At 33.2% G+C, this 21,583-nt stretch overlaps 1 protein-coding gene and 1 long non-coding RNA gene across 2 annotated transcripts; both read right to left on the bottom strand.

Moving 5' to 3' along the window:
* Positions 1–4,662: 4,662 nt before the first annotated feature.
* Positions 4,663–5,635, bottom strand: LOC141845167 (protein RGF1 INDUCIBLE TRANSCRIPTION FACTOR 1-like). The gene is made up of 3 exons (XM_074733221.1): positions 5,432–5,635; positions 5,052–5,300; positions 4,663–4,932 (listed from the first exon to the last, which is right to left on the bottom strand). The coding sequence occupies exons 1-3, from the start codon at positions 5,633–5,635 to the stop codon at positions 4,663–4,665; spliced, it is 723 nt and encodes a 240-aa protein (XP_074589322.1).
* A 14,565-nt stretch (positions 5,636–20,200) lies between these two features.
* LOC141844774 (uncharacterized) lies at positions 20,201–20,584 on the bottom strand. The gene is made up of 3 exons (XR_012603194.1): positions 20,515–20,584; positions 20,381–20,406; positions 20,201–20,297 (listed from the first exon to the last, which is right to left on the bottom strand). It is a non-coding gene; the product is annotated as an uncharacterized LOC141844774 (long non-coding RNA).
* Positions 20,585–21,583: the final 999 nt, after the last annotated feature.

The raw sequence follows: 21,583 nt of genomic DNA, 5'->3' as shown, positions 1-21,583 counted from the left end.
TGCATGCCCCGTGCTAGTTCAATTAAGTCCAAGTCCTTTCTAAGCCTTATCTGCCACCCTTCGAGACTATATTGACTTTGACTGATAGTTCAGCATGATTTTGAATCTCAAGGGCTACGTGGGGATTGTAGGTTCTCACCATTACAAATATTATTAGTATTTTATGCAAAAAGTGGAAATTTTTTTATCTCATTTCATTAATTTTATAAAATCTACCATACTATTTCATTATACTAGGATGCGACCATAAATAAGAAATAGTAATTTTAATTAGTTTAATTTGATTTTTTAAATTTTTTAATCAATCTTAAACACATAAATTTAAAACATGACATATGCAGCAAATTTGGAAAAATAAACCATCAATAACAGACTGATATATAAATTTAAGTTCATTAATACTTATAATATTAAAACCAACATTATCAAATGATATTGAAATATTTTAGAATCAATCCATATTCTTTTATAATTAAGCATAATAATTGAAAGGTATTGTGAGTAGTATATGCTTTATCAAAAACTCGATGTGCTAATAAATGTTTTCGAATAGTTCAAGAGTTATCGACCTAATGAAAAATCACACTCATATATGAATGAGTTTACTAATAATTACTCCAAATATTAAAAAAAGAAACTTTGTTATTTAATTTATTGAATTCTTCAATTAAATCGTTTTTCTTTGGCTTATTAATTTTTTAATTGTATGAGTAAGTGTTGTTCGGGGAACACATTTAATAAATAGATTAAATAATTTTTAATAAAAATCTTTAAATTTATATTTAGATTCAAAACTAAAAAAGAAAGATATTCTATAGAAACAAATATAACTAATTATTATTTTAATTTATTATTAAAATATTTAAATAAACTCGAATCAGTACCGCCACTTATCAAGGAAAATCTAAATAATTACATTTGAAAACCTTCGATTCCAAATTCCATCAGATGATTCATTTTAACGTGTTGCTTCAATGACCCATAATCGCCGCCCGATTGGAATTTATAGGGTGTTTTACAATACTTACATTGCACGTAATTCTCCAGACGGAAGAATGACTTTCTCAAAATATTTATTAAAATAAATAATTTTAAAGGAGTATTCTGAACCTTAAAAGTATCAATCCTTCATTGTATCTCAGATTTTGGAACTTGCTCTGACTTATCATCGGTAAATTGATTGTCATCAAGATTCACATTCGGATTGAGTATTTCTTTGCCCTTTTGAGATTGAGATGATCCTTCCATTAGAATTGAAAAATTAAAATCGAAAACAATCAAGATTTCAGAATTTAGAGAAGAAAATAGAGAAGATGGTTAGAAAATAATGAAATGAACTACGTATTTATAGAATTTGAAAAATAACAGCACTAAATCATAGTCATTAATCAAAAAATATCAAATAATCTCAACCGTTTAAAATAAAAAATAAAGAAATCTAACGGTCGAAATGACGATTCCAACGGGTAACCAACTCATTAACCTGGTTACGGGTCTGGTTCTAATTCGGCCCGAGGTCAAGTCTACTTTTTTGACTCTAACCATGCCTAAAATTTTAAAATATGGGCATTGTATGACCATTAATCAGTTTTCATCAAAACTCATTTATGACCTTAAACATATCAAAATTAATTCAAACTAGAACCAATGCACTCCTAGGAGCCTCCTAAGTCTCACCATACTTTCAAACAATAATTTCACAACTTAGATAACATATTGTGAGTTTCTAAAATTTAGACAATTTTATATGATTTTAATACAAATTCATTGTTGACTTAAATATATCATATTCATTCAACAACAACACAAATGTATTCTTTGGATTCTCTAACTTTGATCATACCTAAAATTTTAAAATTTAAACACTTTACAATCATCAGTAAGTTTTGACTAAAATTCACTATTGACCTTAAACACATTAAAATCAATCCAAACCAAGACCAATGTACTCTTAGGAGCCTCCTAAATCTCATCATGCTTTCAAACCTTAATTCCACAGCTTAGATAACATGTTGTGAGTTTTTGAAATTTAGATAGTTTTATATGATTTTTTGGCACAAACTCATTGTTGAATTTAGACATATCATACTCATTCAACAACAACACCAATGTATTTTTGGACTATTCCAATTTTGACCATACCCAAAATTTTAAAATATAAACATTGTATGACATAAATGAATTTTGATCAAAATTCACTAATGACCTTAGATACATCAAAATCAACTCAAAATATAACCAATACACTCCTAGGAGCCTCTTGAGTCTTATCATGCTCTCAAATCTTAATTCAATAGCTTAGATAACATGTTATAGATTTATAAAATTTGGATAATTTTATATAATTTTGGCACAAACTCACTATTGTACTTAGGCATATCATATTCACTCAACAATGGCACCAATGTGTTCTTGAAACTCTCCAAACTCTGGCAATGTCAAAAATTTTAAAATCTAAATATTGTATGACGATCAGTGAGTTTTAGTCAAAATTCATTAATGGTTGTACAAACTCTAAAATTTGAAATTTTAGACATAGTGAGACTCAGGAGGCTCCTAGGAGTACATTAGTCCTAATTTTGATTGACTCTGATATATCTAATGTCATTAGTATGTTTTGACCAAAACTCACTTATAACCGTATAGTGTTCAGATTTTAAAATTTTAAGCATGATTAGAATTAGGAGAGTTTGAAGAAACACATTAGTGTTGTTATTGAATGAATATGATTTGTCTAAGTTCAATAGTAAGTTTATGCCAAAATTATATAAAATTATCTAAATTTCAAAATCTCACATTATGTTATTTAAGTTGTAGAATTAAGGTTTGAAAGTATGGTAAGACTCAAAGGCTCCTAGGAGTGCATTGATCCTAGTTTGGATTGATTTTGATGTATCTAAAGTCATTAGTGAGTTTTAATCAAAACTCACTAATGATCGTACATTATTCAAATTTTAAAATTTTGGATAAGGTTAGAATCAGGAGAGTCTCAAGAACACATTGGTATCGTTGTTGAATGAGTATAATATGTCTAACTTTAACAATGAGTTTGTATTAAAATTATATAAATTTTAGAAACTCATAACATGTTATCTAAACTATAGAATTAAGATTTGATAAGATTTGAGAGTGTGGTGAGATTCAAGAGGCTCATAGGAGTGTATTGGTCCTGATTTGGATTGATTCTAATGTGTCTAAGGTCATGAATGAGTTTTGATCAAGTTTGCTATTGGTCATATAGTGTCCAGATTTTAAATTTTTGAGTATGACTAGAGTCTGGAGAGTCCCAAGAACACATTGATATTGTTATTGAGTAAATATGATGTCTATATCTAAATTTCATAAATTTACGACATGTTATCTAAATTGTGAAATTAAGGTTTGAGAGCATGATGAAACTCAGTAGACTCCTAAGAGGGCATTGGTCCTAATTTAGGTTGATTATGATATATCTAAGTAAATGATAGCCGTGTAATATTCAAATTTTAAAATTGTGAGCAAAGTCAAAATCAGAAGAGTCTCAGGAATACATTAATGGTGTTAGTAAGTGAATATGATATACCTAAATCTAACCGTGAATTTATACCAAATTTATTCAAAATTATATAAATTTTAAAAACTCCAAACAACCTATGTATGATATGAAACTAAAATTGGACGACATGATATTAGAAGACTCCTAAAAGTGCATTGATTTTGATTTGAGTTTATTTGAATGTATCTAATGTCATGAATTTTGATCAAAACTCACTCATAAAATCATGAACAAATATTAGCCAAAATTCACGAATGACCTTTATCAGATTCTATACAAGTCAAAATTATTATATTTTTGAGACTCTCGTTTAGGTAATTATGCTCTTCAATATTGATTCCACCCTATATTTAATCTGCTGCTGCAAAGTTATAAAAAAAAATAATTTTTTTTTCCAGAGATAGAAACAATTTCAAAATCCTATAAAGCAGGTTCAATTTTTTTAGATTTTAAATGTACTTCAATATTTGAGTGAGTCAAAAGAGGGCACATATAGAGAAAGGGATATTTTTGAAAAACAAATGCATGATTTAGATATTAGTAAAAGTTAGAGACACGGTTCTAAAATGCCGATGATATTAACATCTTACAAAACCAGACAATCATAAGATAAAGCAAAATTAAACCAGCACTAATCAACAGCAAACAGGATTGAAGATGAGGCTCTACACTATTTTTAGCTATGGAAATTGAATGCCTTGCAATGTTCATATGTAACAGTCACACAGCAACTGCAATCAAAGATAAAGCCACTAGTCTAAACTTACAGATTAAGCTAACCTTTTTGTTTATTGGGTTTAATATGGTCATTTGGAGGAGGAAAGGGATTTAGAACAATGCCTCATCAATTCAGGCATTTGAGCAATTAAGATTGTATGAATTCTTAATGATGCATTTATTACATTGTCAATAATAATGGAATCAAATTTATCCCCAGCTTCAATTCTACTTCATCTTCTTCTCTTCTCTCTCTCTGTAGTTCTTGTAGTTCTTGGTGTGTGGTATTATTCTTGGCTTGAAAACATTGAAATCTAAGTAAAAAAGAAAAGGACTAGTTTTTATTGTGTTTTAATGATAATAATGTTACCTTCCTTTCTTTCTGTACTTTACAAGAGGAAGCAGGTTGATCAGGAGGCAAAAGGGGCGCGGTGCGGGATGCCCTTCCGCCTCCTCGAGGCGGACGCCGGCGGTGGAGGGAGCGTAGGGCCGCGGATGTCGTGCCCTGCTCCTTCTCGCGATCCGCCTACCCACCTCTCTCTCCGCCTGCCCTTGCTCTCTTCCACCGCCGCCGTTGTTGATGACTCCCCGCGTCCGCCGCCGCTGCCGCCTTCGGCCGCCTCGTCGTCGCCGGGGGTGAGCAAGAAGGTTGCGTCTCCGTTCCGCCTTATTCCCACCAACTACATTAGGTTTCGCCGGTTGGTTAATTTGGATTGATTAGGTCGCGGGGGCGAATCAATCACGATGCGATGCGATGCGATGCGCAGAGGGGAGAAGGAATGTGGGTAGTAGAACTAACCTTGCAACCGAGGGAGCAGAAGCGGAAGGGGTCGAGGAGGGAGCGGGCGCAGATCTCGCATATGTGAGGGGAAGAGGAGGAGGAGGATGCGGCTCCGCCGCCGCCCCGCCCGCCGCCGCGAGGCTGCGGCCGCTCATTAAGAAACAGCACCTTCGCGCTGTTGATGACGTAGGTCTGGACGCCGCTGATGTCCAATACTTTCTGGATCTCTGCGACGCGTACCACGTCGTGGTACGACGACCGCCGTATCTGCCGCCGGCAACACAAAACCTCTTCATCAACACCGACATTGCGCAAAACGAAAAGAAAAGAAAAAGTACAGAAGGGGGGAGAATCAAATCTATGGCTACGACAAGGATGGGGTAATACAGCCGACCTACCTGAATGACGCGGTGACCGGAGTGGCTATCCGAGCGGCAATAGAAGCAGAAGGAGGAAACGGCACCGCCGCAGTCAAGGCAGAACATGTTGCACTCGCTGCGGGGCGCCTCCGGGTGTAGAGCGCAAGCGGCGAAGAAATTCGTGGAGAGCAGGGGCTCCAGCCACGGCGGCACCAGCGACGCCGCCACCCGCCTCATCATCATCCCCGCTCCACCAGCTGCCCGATGCCGCCGCCCCGACTCAATGCCGCTTCCGCGAGACGGCGGCGGAGCTCCACCGGCGACCGAAGCCGAAATAGTGTACCGGGAGAGGAAAAAGGAACAAAAAGAGCGACTTTTGAACTCGGCGACGCAACAAACCAAAGCGACGCGAACGGAGAACCTTTTTAACATACAGCAGCTTAGGAGAAGAAGAAAAAAAAAAGGAACAAATTCAAATCAACGGCTTCCATGTCTCCTCCGCTTGACGTGGACAACCCAACGCCGTCCGATCCCCCTGTTCCTTTCGTCTCTCCGCCACCGCTCCACAAGAAAGGTCATGGTCGGCAAATCCAAGAAAAGGATCCGCTGCCCAAACCCAACACCAAACGACCGCATCCCATCCCGTCTCATACGACACGTGTAAACCCCAAGCGGGTCCCTGCAGAGTCTCCACTCAGTTACAGCGGAGTGGGTACTACGTGACATGGAGACGATCCTCGATGGGCCAACACGTGGCGCGACGTACGACCACGGTGGCGCGGCTGTGGGCGCGCGCGTGTGCATGGCGCCGTCAACTGTGATTCTTCTTCACAAAATTACCCACGTAAAATTAATATTTTATTTTATTTTTATTTTATTTCTTCGACGATAAATTAAAATAGCGCAAAAATATTTTTTTCCCCTGAATAAATAAATAATAAAGAGAAATGTATGGGGGTTATTGGAGGCATTAGTGGGACGGATGATCCAATGAGGGAGAATAATAAATGAGTTGGATTGGAGGGATTAATGTGGTGGTGCAGCTGGACCTGGGTGGCCCTCTATGCCTCTATGGCTGTATGTGATAGCCCTACTCCATCTAATTTATATTCTAATTGAGTGCCTAAGCATGTGCTTATGGAACATGTATGATGAAATTAAATCTATTTCCAGCTTGTTTTCTCTCCATGTAATCATATTTCATTAAGCCTAGTAATGATATTGTTTAGTCGGGATGCAATCGAGTATAAGTTGTTTGATCGAGACTAGAACTATAGGGAAAAGAGGAGTTTGATTGCTCCGTGTTTGTATGTTTTATTTCGCGTATTGGATGCACTATTAGAGGCTTGATTGGTAAATTGCTTTAGCATGAAAAGGTCTCATTAGTGAGGAGGTGTGTGGTCCACGAGATGGATGAGCACATGGCTCACGCGAAGGTGACTCCTTGGCACGAGGAGTAAGTTATGGGTTGATTCGGTTTAGTTCTTTGTTTGAATAGGGAAGTAGTTAGCTTTCAAGTGGACAAGGACAAGGTAAGTGTGGGCGTTTGTCTCAAATGTAGGATTTGAGTTCTATGAATATAAGTGTGAAATTTGATGTTAATTGATGAGAGAAATTGTATTGGTGAAAAAATTATATACTTAACTTTTTTCAACTTGTGTATTTATTATACAAGTTCTTTTCTTCTAACTTTATTAGTCTTTATAAAACTTCAACATCTCAAAAAACTATATGTACTTGTGTCAAAGTATCTATCTATGTTTTGAAAATATATTATTAGTTTGTTTTAAAATAAATGTTGATTTTGAAAATATTTTTAGAAATATAGAAACAAATAATCATACTTTTTTTCAACTTTTGTATTTATTACACAAGTTGAAAATTTTCTTTTCTCCTACCTTTATTAGCTTTTTTTTATTTCATCTCTACCAAATCATCTTTGTGATACTTCAACATCTCAAAAAGCTACTTGTACTTGTGTTGAAAATATATTATTAGTTTTTTAAAAATAAAATATTGATTTTGAAAATATTTTTAGAAATATAGAAGAAAAAATGATACCTTATTTTTTTAAATTTGTGTATTTGTTATAGAAGTTGAAAATTTTCTTTTCTTCTAATCTTATTAGTCTTTTCATTTCATCTAGTTAGGGCCTTGCAACCTAAGGGAGTGAATAATTCTGATAACTTCATATCAATTTTATATGCTTATCGTGCAACGAAAACAAAATACATAATAAAAAAACACAAGCATAAGATAAACTGATTTTATTTAGTTTGTCACCTCCTAACTACTCCAAGATCTAGTCCGAGTGATCCCCCACCACTATAACATTTTCCTTCTCGAATACATTCTCAAATATCTTTCGGAAGCAGAGTAACCTCTTACCACACCTGTTGTTATAAATAATACAAAATACAAATGGAAATGAAAGCAAAAATAAGAAACTTTATTTTGAATGTTTGCATGTCGCTTTGGATGGTGGAAAATGCAGTAGTGCTTTGTCTCCAATCCCTTAAGATCTGACCTAAAAATCTCCTCAAAATCCTTCACTTAAAACCTTTAGATTAGGGTTGATTTCTGTCTATTAGTCGACTGATCTTACTCATTAGTCAATTGATATAATCTCTGACACTATTCTTGTTATTGAATGGTCTCTAAATCTTTTGAAATCTTTCTAATTTTATCAATTATTTGAACATCAATCGATTGATATACTAATCAATCGACTATTTTCAATCAATCAAATCTCCATTTGAATTAACTTGCTTTTGGTCAACTCTTGATTGACATCAGTCAATTAATAACAATAATCAATCGACTGATATCATTAGTCGAGTCAAATAGTTGAATTGATAAGTTTTTGTTCAAATTTTAAAATCATTAGTTGATTAATTGAACACATAGTCGACCGATAGCACTACAAGAAAACAGAGCTTCAGAGATAAAAAATTCTGTCTCTGAAAATCATTTTTCCGTCTCTAAACAATGTTTTGAGACAGAATATTCCGTCTCAAAAATCCGTTACTGAAAGCCCCGTGTCTAATTTTGAGACAGAAATATTTTGTCTCTAATTTCAAAAACGGATTGAAATTCATTTATAAATCTGTTTCTAATTTGCCAAATGAAATTAATTTTAAATACAAATTCCGTCTCTAATTTTGTTTTGAAATCGTCATTAATCTGTCTCAGATTACATATCAAATATAATTTTAATCTGTTTATAAATTCGTTTACAATTCTATTTATAAATCCGTATATAAATTTTATATCTAATTTTGTATTAAATCCGTCTTCGCCTAATATTTCTGTCATGAAGCTACCTCGGATACAAGCCTATGCTTGTCTATCCTGTGTGCATTATTCCTATATTTCTCATCTATATATTAGATTATAAGAAACAATCACACATTTCAAATAAATTAGAAATATTTAAAATAATTAATTTTTGACTTTGCCAAGATTCGATCCCTGCCCACCTCAGTAAGTCCGCTTCGTCGTAACCAACTCAACTATGCTCCAAAAGCGAATGATTATAACTCAATTGACTAGTTTTTGTACTATCTTAGTAGTAATAATTTGTACTTTTACCCTAATAAAGAAGAACAAATTAAATTTATTAAAGTGAACTAAATTAATAATTTCATAATAAATTCATCTCTACTTATATTTTATTAAAGTGAAATGGATTAATATTTTCGTAGTAAATTCGTCTTTGATTTATCTAAATTTGAAACAGATTTTAATATCCATCTTAAATTTTTATTAAATTTTAAACAGATATTTTGACAGAAATTATACGGTCTCAAATTTCATTTATAATTCGCATTTATTTTTGTTTATAAAAATTTATATATAATTTTGTATCAAATATGTTTTGAATTCCATCTCAATTTTTTTTCAAATGTTATATTTTATTAAAGTGAAACGGATTAGTAATTTTGTAGCAAATCTGTCTCTAATTTATCTAAATCTGAAATAGATTTTAATTCTGTCTTAAATTTTTATTAAATTTTATACGGATGTTTTGACAGAAATCATACGGTCTCAAATTTTGTTTATAATTTGTATTTATTTTTATTTATAAAAATTTATATATAATTTCATATCAAATTTGTTTTAAATTCCGTCTCAATATTATTTTTCAAATGTTATATTTTATTAAAGTGAAACGGATTAGTAATTTTGTAGCAAATCCGTCTCTAATTTATCTAAATCTGAAACAGATTTTAATTCCGTCTTAAATTTTTATTAAATTTTAAACGAATATTTTGACAGAAATCATACGGTCTCAAATTTCATTTATAATTTATATTTATTTTTGTTTATAAAAATTTATATATAATTTTATATCAAATTTGTTTTAAATTCCGTCTCAATTTCTTTTCAAATGTTATATTTTATTAAAGTGAAATGGATTAGTAATTTTGTAGCAAATCCGTCTCTAATTTATCTAAATCTGAAACAGATTTTAATTCTGTCTTAAATTTTTATTAAATTTTAAATGGATGTTTTGATCAGAAATGATATGGTCTCAAATTTGTTTTTATAATTTGTATTTATTTTTATTAAGGGTTTATAAAAATTTATATATAATTTCGTATCAAATTTGTTTTAAATTCTGTTTCAATTTTTTTTCCAAATGTTATATTTTATTAAAGTGAAACAGATTAATAATTTCGTAGCAAATCCGTCTCTAATTTATCTAAATCTAAAACAGATTTTAATTCTGTCTTAAATTTTTATTAAATTTTAAACGGATGTTTTGACAGAAATCATACGGTCTCAAATTCCGTTTATATTTCATATTTATTTTTGTTTATATAAATTTATATATAATTTCGTATCAAATTTGTTTTAAATTCTGTTTCAATTTGTTTTCCAAATGTTATATTTTATTAAAGTGAAACGGATTAATAATTTTGTAGCAAATCCGTTTCTAATTTATCTAAATTTGAAACAGATTTTAATTGTCTTAAAAATCTATTTCTGAAACCCTGTTTTCTTGTAGTGAGCAAATTACTGTAGTATTATTGTAACAACACTATAGCAATCGTATTTTTTGAGATTTTAGAGGCTTTTACATCCATTAGTTGACCGATATACCCTGTCAATCGACTAATACCTCCTATTTTAGTCTTACCAAAGCAGAATTCTCATCTTGTCTGGTATCCAATTGACCTCAACCTACTAGGACTTACTTTGTCTAACATCCTGTCAAATTTTTTTTGACTTGGACTTCGCTTCTCATGCCAAGTGTCTGATCCTCCATGACTCACTTGGACTTTCCTTCTCATGCTAACTCTCTGTTAGACTTCCGACCATCAAACGTCCGATTACCCATAACCCACTTAGACATTCGGTATATTGTCAAGTATCTGATCAACTTTGACATATTTGACTCTACACTCAACCTTGACATATTGTCAAGTATACGTCAAACGTCCGATTACCCATAACCCACTTAGACCGTCAAAATCTCAACTCAAATCAACTCGAGCTTAGTCAATTTGATCAACCTTGACTAGAGATCTATTGCACCAACATATCTGACAAGTCATCTCGGTAATACTTCAACATTTCAAAAAGCTATTTGTGTGAAAGTATTTATCTATATTTGAAAATATATTATTAGTTTTTTAAAATAAATATTAGTTTTGAAAATATTTTCAGAAATATAGAAAAAAAAAAGAGGCAAAGATAGCTCATTAAATTATTTGTTATGAAAACATTTTCCATGAAAGTTAATTTGATATTGAGATATATAGATTTAAAGCATGAGCCAAGCGCAAGATTGTCATCCTTGTCTTTCTTCCTTCATTTTTCATTCAATTTTGAGAGAATGAAATCTACACAAAAATTGTTATGCGGAAATTTTTTGGTTGAAGAAATTAGGTGAGGAAAGGTCCTATGTGCATTTTTTTGTTATCTTTACAAAAATAGGTGAAGTAAATAAGTCTTGATATGAAAGAACTCAAATTTTGGCACTAGTTGGCATTGTCCTAGTTTATAATATTGACGCCCCGAGAGCAATGGTGCGATAGTAAAAAGTGAGGCAGGCTCCATAACAATAGAGAAAGGGTGAGGGTAGATAATAAGAAAAAAAAAGTTAGGATGTATAATAAAATTGTAACTACTCATACACAAGAGACTACTATAGAAATATGAATTATGCGCAAATGAGTGATAATAAATAATGCATGAGGGCAAGAGTTCGAATCCTGGCGAAGCCAGGCAATACTCTCCTACGTCGTGATCAACTACAGTTTCTCGATTTACCTCCTCACAAATGGTCATGGGACTGATCGTGTAAAGCCGCTAAGGTGACAGATTCCACCTTTTAGAGAAGAAGCGATTCACGATGATGGAAAAAGATAGACAAACTAAATGACTGATAGAGAAATAAAGCATTTATATATATATATATATAAAAGATTAATTATCTTCGAAGAATTTATTCGCCATAATTATAGGATCAATTAAACTTTTCTTTTTTTTTTTTTTACTTACCTCTCCAAAAACACAGCCAAATTGTATGATTTTCCTAAACATTTATAATTGAGATCAAAGAAAATTTGACAACACAAAAAACAAATAGAAAGCCTACATTTAATTTCCACGATTTACTCTAGTAAAAAGTGGAATTCGTCATCCCAGCGACTCCATACTATCATCCCCATGATTATTTGTGAAAAAGAAGAAGTAAATCGAAAGTTGCAGTACTCATGCATGGTTCCTAGCTAGTTAATTTCCAAGATTTACAATTCATATCTGCATCAATTTGAATTACAAATTAAATAACATTAATCTCCAAACTCATGCATGGTTCCTCTTTCCTAGCTGGGCTTGGGTTTCGCATGGCCCTTTATTTGGATCATCCTTAATTTATCATAGCCTTTTCCCATGTTTCTTTTATGAAAAACAAAAACAAAAAAAACAATGTACGTAGTTCATCAATATTTTTGACTAACACGATTATATTGTCCTAATTAATTACGTAATTATCACAACCTTTAAGTCTATAATTAAAACAGCAATTCTATAACTAAGCGATCAAATCCACATATTTAGTTTTTGGTTTTTTGTGTGTTTTTATTTATTTATTTATTTATTTTTGATCGAGGAGCCGGCAAAATTGTCTCGACCTCTAGTTTTCTTCACTCGAGTTGATTTTATTGGACTAGAAAGCGACTTGAATTTAGCTGTTTGGAATCTTTGCCAAAGATTTCAAACAAATCTAGTTGAAGGATATGGCCAACGCTAAAATATCACTTTTTGGAAGCTGACCTTTATTTGCCGACTTTTTTTTTAAAGTTGAATAATCATTTTACCCCTGCTTTTTTAATCATTTTTTGAAATATGATCCTCCGTAGTTACGTTTTACTATTGTCGATGTCAAAGTGCTCATCATAGTTTTCACATTATTAATAATAGTCAAACTACATGGGAGCATTTTCATAAGGCAATGAGAGTAAGAGCTTAAGCATGCTTAATAGGATGATGAATATTTTAAAAATCGATCTCTAAATATCTATAAATTATAATTTAAATTGATTCAATAGGCAAATCAAGAGTTTTCCGAATTAATATGACAAAATCTAAATATTTAGATTATTAAAAAAAAATTAGAGCTTAAGTTAAAATTTAAAAAACAATCCTTAAAATCTTTTACAATTACAATTTCCTCCCGTCACTATAATTTTATTAATTATTGCCCTTTTGATCTTCCAATCTCTATAATTAACTCCGAATTGATAATATTATATTTGTGTGGGTTTAAAATGACAAAAGATGTGTTTTTTCAATGTTTGCAAACAAAAGTAGGAGAGCAAAATTTGTCAATGCAAAAATATAAAAGATAAAATGATAACAACAAAAACTACAGAGGGAGGGCATTTTTAAAAAAACTATAAAGGTCTTGGGGTGAACTGATTTTTTCCTAAAAAATAATAAATAATGTTATTTACTAGTCCTTATCGATGAAGTAATTTAATTTGGGCATACATTTTTTGGTAGATGAAGTAATCAATCAGAAGCATCCGTACAATTGGAATTTAATTTTTTTTGTTTGACTTTGACTTACCTAATTAAGAACAAGTTAGTTGAACAACAACAAACGGGCATGACTTTATCGGTGATGCTTCCAAAATCTACCCGTTGGACATCGGAAATGTTGCTTTTTCCCACATGACGTGCATGGATGAATCTGCGTAGATTAGCATGCGACGGAGGGCGTCGGAGATGCAATTGATGATGCCCCGGTCGATTCTTAAGTTAGAGTCTGATAGGAAAAAAATTATTGAACGTTGATAAAATTGATGAAATTTGAATTATATTGGTTCGAGTTGAATTTTAATATTTAATTAATATATTTATTAGAGAGGGAGATTGTCAATGTTTGAGCGAAAAGTAAGTAGGTTGTAGGTCAAGATTTAGATACTTAATTGTGGAAAAAGTCAAAGTAGATCATGGTTGACCGAATATTTAACGGTCGGAAGTCCAATAAAGAGTTGATAAGTAGAGAAGTTTAAATGGATCACAGTTAACTGGACACTTAACACTTGAAAATCTAATAAAAAGTTGATAAAGGTGAAATTAAAATGGATCATGGAGGATAGAACACTTAACAAGAATGAAATCTAAATAAATCAAAGTTGACCAGACATTGATAATGGTGGAAGTCTTGACAGATCATAAAGAGTTGGATGTTAGATGTGAGAAGAAAAGTTTAAACAAGTAAGTAGTACCGAACGTTTGGTAAACTAAGTCCTGACAGATTAAGATTAATCAGATGTTAAACATTAATAGAACAGAAGTCTTGACAGATCAAGATTGGTCGGATATTTGATAGATGAAGTCCTAATAGATTATTGTTGACCGGATGTTAAATATGAGAAGGAAAGTCTTGACTGATCAAAATTGATTCAATACCAAGCGAGTAAAGTCCTAGTAAGTTGAAGTCAATCGTATACTAGACTAAGTCATAGTAAGTCAGGATTAATCAATACTAATCATACGAGGAAATTCTAAAGACATGAGGATCCTTTAGTATAAATGAATTCAGTGCAAATAGTATTTTCAGTACTGTGAATAGTATTTAGTTACAGTACAGTTGATTAATGAATAGTATCAATCGACTGCGAATATTATTTCTATTATAGTGATAGTCGATTAATGAACAATATCAGTCGAGTGTTACAATGTTTTTGCTATAGTAGCAGTCGATTAATGAACAATAATAATCAATCGATGACACTGTAGCAGTAAATAAAAAATTTGAAACTCGACTATTACACTCGATTGATTTAGAATCACCTAATTGATGAACAGTAATAGTCGACTATTGACACTATTGCAAGAAATAGAATATTTCTGAGTCGGCTACGACATTAGACTATTTGGCCATAAATCGACTGATGAACAGTAATAGTTGACTATTCATAATCAAATAAGAGTTGATAATGTTAGTACCTCTAGTAGTATTTTGATGTATTATCAAATAAGTTTAAGTTAACTTATTATTGAGTTGTAATATATGTGTCTAAGTGTATAGGGACTTAGGAGAACACACATATACCCGATGGCTTAAGAGCATCGGAGATAACAAAGCCTTAACAGAAGAAACAAGCGAGCAAGAAGGATGACACAGAAAAAGAGTCGACGAGCTCGGTGCATTCGAGCTACAAGGAGCTATGAGAGAGTACTCCAACGGAGTGAAAAGGATGCATGAGACCACGTGAGTAGGATAGACTCAGTGCATCCGAGGGATGAGAAGTTAAAAGGAAGATTGCACAAGGCAACTGAGACAAGGCCCGGAGAACCACACAACCGGAGCATCACCCAGGCGATCAAGGAAGGCGAGCTCAACGAATGGTCAAGACTAATGGTCGACCATATTTCAGGCAACCAGATGCAGTCCAAGCGACTAGAAGCCTACTACTGAGTCATCCAGACCCATGGTTGAAACGAATAAAAACGCCCACATGAGTAGCCTCCTCTAGGCGACCGGAGAAACTCCAAGTGACCAGATGGGACTGAGTCATCTAGAGCTATTATCAACCCGTTGTCGAAGCGGATAAAATCTAAAGTCACATCAGCAATGATCCAGTTAACCGGAAGGCCTCCTGGGCGATCGAAGGTGTCATATCAGTATAATAGTCAAATCGAGATGAAGGCTATAAATAGACTAAAGCTCGAAAAAGAAAACAACACTCTCTCAAATTCATTTTGTACTTCAATTCTATGTTATTTTCTCGTGCTTATCTGTGCTTCTCTGCCTCCGGGCCATTTTTGAAGAAGGAGAAGATAGTGGAGCTTTTATAGTTCTTGGACTAACAATTCAAGAGTTGTAACTAAGTAATTTTTCATGCCCTCTTCCCTTTTATGAATTCAATTTATTATTAATGTGTGTGTCCTTACTCATTAGTAGCAAGAGAAATAGTATTTTTATTTGTAGGATGTTATTCACCTCTCCCCTCTAGCGATCCAAACCGCTTCCGCAACACCAACAATTGGTGTCAGAGTCAGACCACTCAAAAGGACTAATCGCTAACTAAGCAACTAGATCGAGAAGAATGGTCGGATCAAGCATCCATCCACCAAAGTTCAAAGACAACTTCACCATGTGGGAAAAGAAAATGGAGGTATTCTTTGAACATATTTTGAAATTATATTATGTATTAAGTACGATTTTGAAGCATCCAAGAACAAAGATGTAGAAGAACTCGAGGAATATAGATGGATTAAAAAGCAACGAGACGAGTTCACAGCCAACAGTAAGGCAGAGTTCCACTTAGTAAGCGTCATACCAATGCAATAACTTAACTGATCGACACCTATAATTCTGCAAAAGAACTCTGGAAAAAATTTTAGAGCTCCATGTAGGCACCTTAAAGGTAAAACTAGGTAGACGGAATCTTTAAGGAATCAACTCAACAACCTAGTTTAGAAAGTAGGCTCATATTATATTTTGAAGAATCTCGTAGTAAGTAGTTCAAAAGATTTCTTCACTACTATGGAATTACATGAGTCTAGATGTGTAGGTGTAAAAGAAACAGGGAAGATAAACTACAACATAGTTCTAAAAGCAAAGTAGAACAAGTCAGATTCGGAGTTTTCAATGAATGGAGATGAACAAGCATATCTGGTAAGAAAAATGAAGAAATATTTTAAAATTAATAATTTTGACAGGAAACAAATGACCAAATTGCTAAAGAAGAAGCAAAAGAGGAAGGTAAAAAGCTTCAACTATAATGAAGAGAGTCACATCAACGATAACTATCTCAAACTCAAGAAAAAGACCAAAGAAAAGGCGAAGATAAGGCGAAGCCCAAGGAAAGAATGCTAAAAGTAACATGGAGTGATATCGCATCTTTAGAGAATTTAGAAATTGAGTATATCGTTGGTCTTGCACGGATGATAACTCGTCAAGAAGTAGAGTTGGAAAGTTTAGCATCAAGTGAAGAAAGCAACAATATAGGGAGAGCCTCGACGTACAAATATGACATGATAAGTGAGGTAAGATATCTTTCCTTAAATCAATTATATGATGCAATAAAATGTTGTCTAAATCATTATGTAAAGCTAGAAATAAATGCATAGAATTAAAACAAATTAAAATTGAATTAGAAAATAGATTAGAAAATTCATGCACTAAGAAAGGATTTGAAAAAGTCAAGAATGAAAATATAAAATTAAAGGAACAAATAGAAACTCAAAAATTAGTATTAGAAAATTTTTCTATTGGTTCAAATAATTTGAATATGATGTTAAAAAACCAAAGAATAAGATTTAGTTGACAAAGATTAAGGTATGGAGAGCTAAATTATAATTTTACATCACAAACCTATTTGATAAATATAGTAGGCATAAATTTATTTTGGGTGTTTAAATCTGTTCTAAACATTTAGAAAGATTTTAAAACAATAAACCATAAAATAAAAAGGAATATTTATTCGATATGCATACGTGAAATCGAAATTTTTATTTTTGAATATTCTGTTCCAAATATTTTTCATGATTTTTTTATGCTAAAAAATTTTGTTAAAATTATTTTTTGAAAACTAAGTATATTGAAATTAGAAAATTAAAGAATAATTTTCTGTGATAAGAAATATTGAGTTTTACACTTGATAAATATTTCAATCTTTTATTCCAAAATATTTTTTTAATTTTTTAAAAGAGGAGAAAATTTTGACTTTTCGGGTACTCCATGTTTTTGTGATTGTCAAAAGGAGAGAAAATGAAAATTAGACATAAATGCAGGAGGAGTTAAAATTATTTAACTTATCTATATTTTGCTTGTTTTATTGTAATTTATCCTAACTTAAACTTAGTTTGACGAATATCAAAAAGGATGAGAATATTTGTACCCCTAGTAGTGTTTTAATATGTTGTCAAATAAATTTAAGTTAGATCTGTTGGGTTGCAAGGGTGCAAACATAGTCCTACATCTAAAGTACATATAAAAGATCATGGGGTTAAAAGGATGAAAAGTATCTCCATTGGTATGAGGCCTTTTTAGGAGAGCCCAAGAACAAAGTCATGAGGGTTTAGGCCCAAAGTGGACAATATCATACCATTGTGGAGATATTTTGATTCCATCGGTACTAACAAGTGGTATCAGAGCGAGACTGCTCTTCACCGGACTAACCGCCGGATGAGCCATGATCCAGGTCTAACCATATGGTTTGAACCTTAAACAAAGGAAGTGGGTGCTCCCGTGTCTGAATCAAGGGGACCAGCCACCAAGTGAGAAGTCCTAGTAGGTCGGGTGGACCGAGGGGCAAAAAGTCCTAGTTGCGACTAGGTGAGAAGTCTTAGTAGGTCGGGTGGACCGAGGGGCAAAAAGTCCTAGCTGTGGCTAGGTGGGAAGTCCTAGTAGGTCCGGCGGACCGAGAGATAAAAAGTCCTGGTGGGTCGAGGATTCAGACATCAAAAACGACGTTGGGGGGCATGTGGTCCTTTGTTTGAGGGGGGATTGTTGGGTTGCAAGGGTGCAAACATAGTCCCACATCTAAAGTACATGGAAAAGATCATGAGGTTAAAAGGATGGAAAGTATCTCCATTGGTATGAGACCTTTTGGGGAGATCCCAAGAACAAAGCCATGAGGGCTTAGGCCCAAAGTGGACAATATCATACCATTGTTGAGATATTTTGATTCCATCGGTACTAACAAGATCCTTGTTGAATTTTAAATGTGTGTCTAAGTGTACACGGATTTATGAGAACATACATATACCCGATGGCTAAGGATCATCAGAGATGGCAAAACGTTGGCAGAAGATGTACCGAGCGAGAAATATGGCATGTAAAAGGAGTATACGGGCTTGGTGCATTCGAAATATGAGAAGCTACGGAAGAGTACTGCAACAGACCCAAAAAGATGCATGGGAGCGAGCCAGATAGGCTCGATGCATTCGACTAGAAGCCGACCACTAAGTCATCCAGACCATTGTCGAAACGGATCAAACGACCACACCAGTAGCCTCCTCCAGGTGACCGGAGAGACTCCATGTGATCGAGTTGAGTCATCTAGAGCCTTTATCAAATTGTTGTTGAAGCGGATAAAATCCAAAGCCATCTCAGCAATGATCCAGTCGACTGGAAGGCCTCCGAGTGACTAGAGTTGCTACCTCAGCACAACGATTAAATTGAGATGAATGTTATAAATAAATTGAAACTCGAAGAAGAAAATAATGTACTCTTGAATTTATTTTGTACCTCAATTCTGTTTTATTTTCTCGTGCTTAGCTATTATAATAGGCTTCTTTGCCTCCATATCTTTTCAAAAAAGAGAAGATATTAGAGCTTTCATAGTTCTTAGACTAACAACCCAAGGGTTGTAACCAAATAATTTTCCATGTCCTCTTTCCTTTATGAATTCTTTTTATTGTTAATGTGTGTATCCTTGCTAAATCGTTAGCAAGGGAAATAGTATTTTTATTTGCAGGTCGCTATTCACTCCTAATTCTTAGAGGTTTTTACTGCTAGTTCTTAGGGGTTTTGGAGATAAGTGTTGTTGCATTTCCAAATCTTATGAGGCAATCCAAAAGTATTCAACAACAATAAAAAATGAGATTCATTTGTATAAATTATCACTACAAAAAAAATCAGTAATTTGCGACGAAAAATCTGCATTCGTCGCAAATATTTACGACGAAAATCATAATTCGTTGTCAAATTCGTCGTCAATTGGCGATGAATATTGATTCATTGCCAATTGGAGACGAATCAAAATTCGTCGCCAATTGGCGATGGCGACGAATTACTGAATTCGTCGCCAATTGGCGACGAATTTGGCAACGAATCTAGAATTCGTTGCAAAATTCAATAAATGGTAACTTATGATATATTTGTGACGAACTGATTTTCGTTGCAAATGTCATTGCCAATTGACGACGAATCCCATTTTCGTCGCAAAAAAAAAATTAATGCAGTATTTATTTTGATGATTATCCTGTATATACAAACAATATCGATCCAATCGGATCGATTCATAAATACATATAACCTGTTATCAAACAATCACATACACCAATACAAATGAATCAAAAATATATATTCATTTCTTCTAAATATCCATCATATACAAATATCCATCACATACAAATATCAATATTTATAACATTCAAATATCCATAACATCCATAGCATGCATAATATACAATCACATAACATCCAACAGTCACATCACAATCCAACAAATATCTACAATAGATATGTACACATGTCTATAAGTCTGTCCAACCAACCAACAACCAACAGTCACATGCATCATAATGTGAAAAATTCATACAAAGCACTGATACAAACAAGTCTGAGGATATATGAAGAAAAGGTAGAAGAGATCATCGTGGTCCGCCGGAGACTCTGCTTGATTCTTCGTCACTATCTTGTCTTCGCCTGCATACAAAAATAAGATAAAGAGAAAGTATCATTCTTAAAATTAAAACTAAAACCTATAAATTAAATATGTAAAGACTAACCTTTTTTTTGATTTGTTTATAAAAACCTATTTAAACAAAAATAAATAGTATTACTAGCAATATATAAATTATTAACTTGCAGCTGTAATAAAATGCATGCCAAATAAATAAAATAATGCTTAAAAAATACATACACAAAAAAACTCATGAAGGATCACCACCATCGTCGTCGTCGTCGTCGTCACCAAGTTGCAACTGAAAATGTTGTAAAATCCGATCTTGTTTTCTTTACAATTTTTTAATTTGGTTATCTCTTTGTCTCATTTTCTTATCTCTTCGTATCATTTCCTGATCTCTTTGTTGTAATAGCCCTTTCAATTGAGTGACCTCCTCTGTCAAGCTATGTATCTGTGATGTGATGGCAGGGGAGGTGATAGAAGAGGTACCGGCAATTCTATGGATTTTGCTCAAAGAACCCATACCCAAAATCCTTCCACCACCTTTGCATCCTCCACTCGCCTCTAACCACAGATTTAATTCATTCCCAACTGAGGACTCAGATCCCTTAGAGCTAGCAACTGAAGAAAGCTCCAAAAATTTATCCTGTATTATCAAAAGAAATATCAATAAGTTATAATATTTGAGAAATTAAACACATAAATATTTAAATATATATTAAAACCTTCATGGCTTTTGCTCGGTCTCCGCTCCAACTCTTGTCTTTTTTCTGGAACGTGCGAGTAAAAGTATCGATGAAATCAGGATCTCGGCCTATTTCCTTAGCCTAAAAAAATATTGTTAGATATATAAACAAAAATATGAAATAAATTTAAATTGAAGTAGTTGAAAGAATTACCAATCTACGCGTATGCTCATTCACATTGATTGAGCCGCCTGCATACGTCGCAGATGAGGCACCAGTATTATGAGCTTGATTCAACTTATTCTGATCACTTATCTTTTTACTTTCCTCAGTTTCCCAAAATTTAGAAATTTTCATCCAATTCTCATCAATGATGCAAGCTGATTTTTTCTTCCTTGTTTTGGCATGATTTAAGACATACTGGATATGATCACCGCATTTTTTTAAAAAAATCCGTCGAATTTCGACTTCATGAGTCGGATCCCAAGTAAACGCTCGTTGAAAGTTAAAACAATGAATTTATTAACTATTATAAAATAATATCATATATATATAATTAAATGATAGTTTACCTTGAATTCACTCCACTACAAGTCCTTTGTTCTTCTTTTATGAACCCA

The sequence above is a fragment of the Curcuma longa genome, chromosome 14, assembly GCF_044706935.1.
Source record: "Curcuma longa cultivar G26 ecotype Majalengka, Jawa Barat chromosome 14, ITB_CL_G26_1.1, whole genome shotgun sequence".
In the NCBI taxonomy this organism is placed as follows: Eukaryota; Viridiplantae; Streptophyta; class Magnoliopsida; order Zingiberales; family Zingiberaceae; genus Curcuma; species Curcuma longa.
The sequence above is the reverse complement of the archived record's forward strand: the minus strand, read 5'-3'. Positions and strand labels throughout refer to the sequence as shown.

What these genes read in the sequence shown, in the direction of transcription:
- LOC141845167 (XM_074733221.1), bottom strand. Translation starts at nt 5,635, where the DNA reads ATGATGATGAGGCGGGTGGCGGCGTCGCTGGTGCCGCCGTGGCTGGAG. An exon ending in CCGGTCACCGCGTCATTCAG is followed by an intron (nt 5,301 to 5,431) that starts GTAGGTCGGCTG and finishes TGCCGGCGGCAG; the next exon opens with ATACGGCGGTCGTCGTACCA. An exon ending in TCTGCTCCCTCGGTTGCAAG is followed by an intron (nt 4,933 to 5,051) that starts GTTAGTTCTACT and finishes AACCTAATGTAG; the next exon opens with TTGGTGGGAATAAGGCGGAA.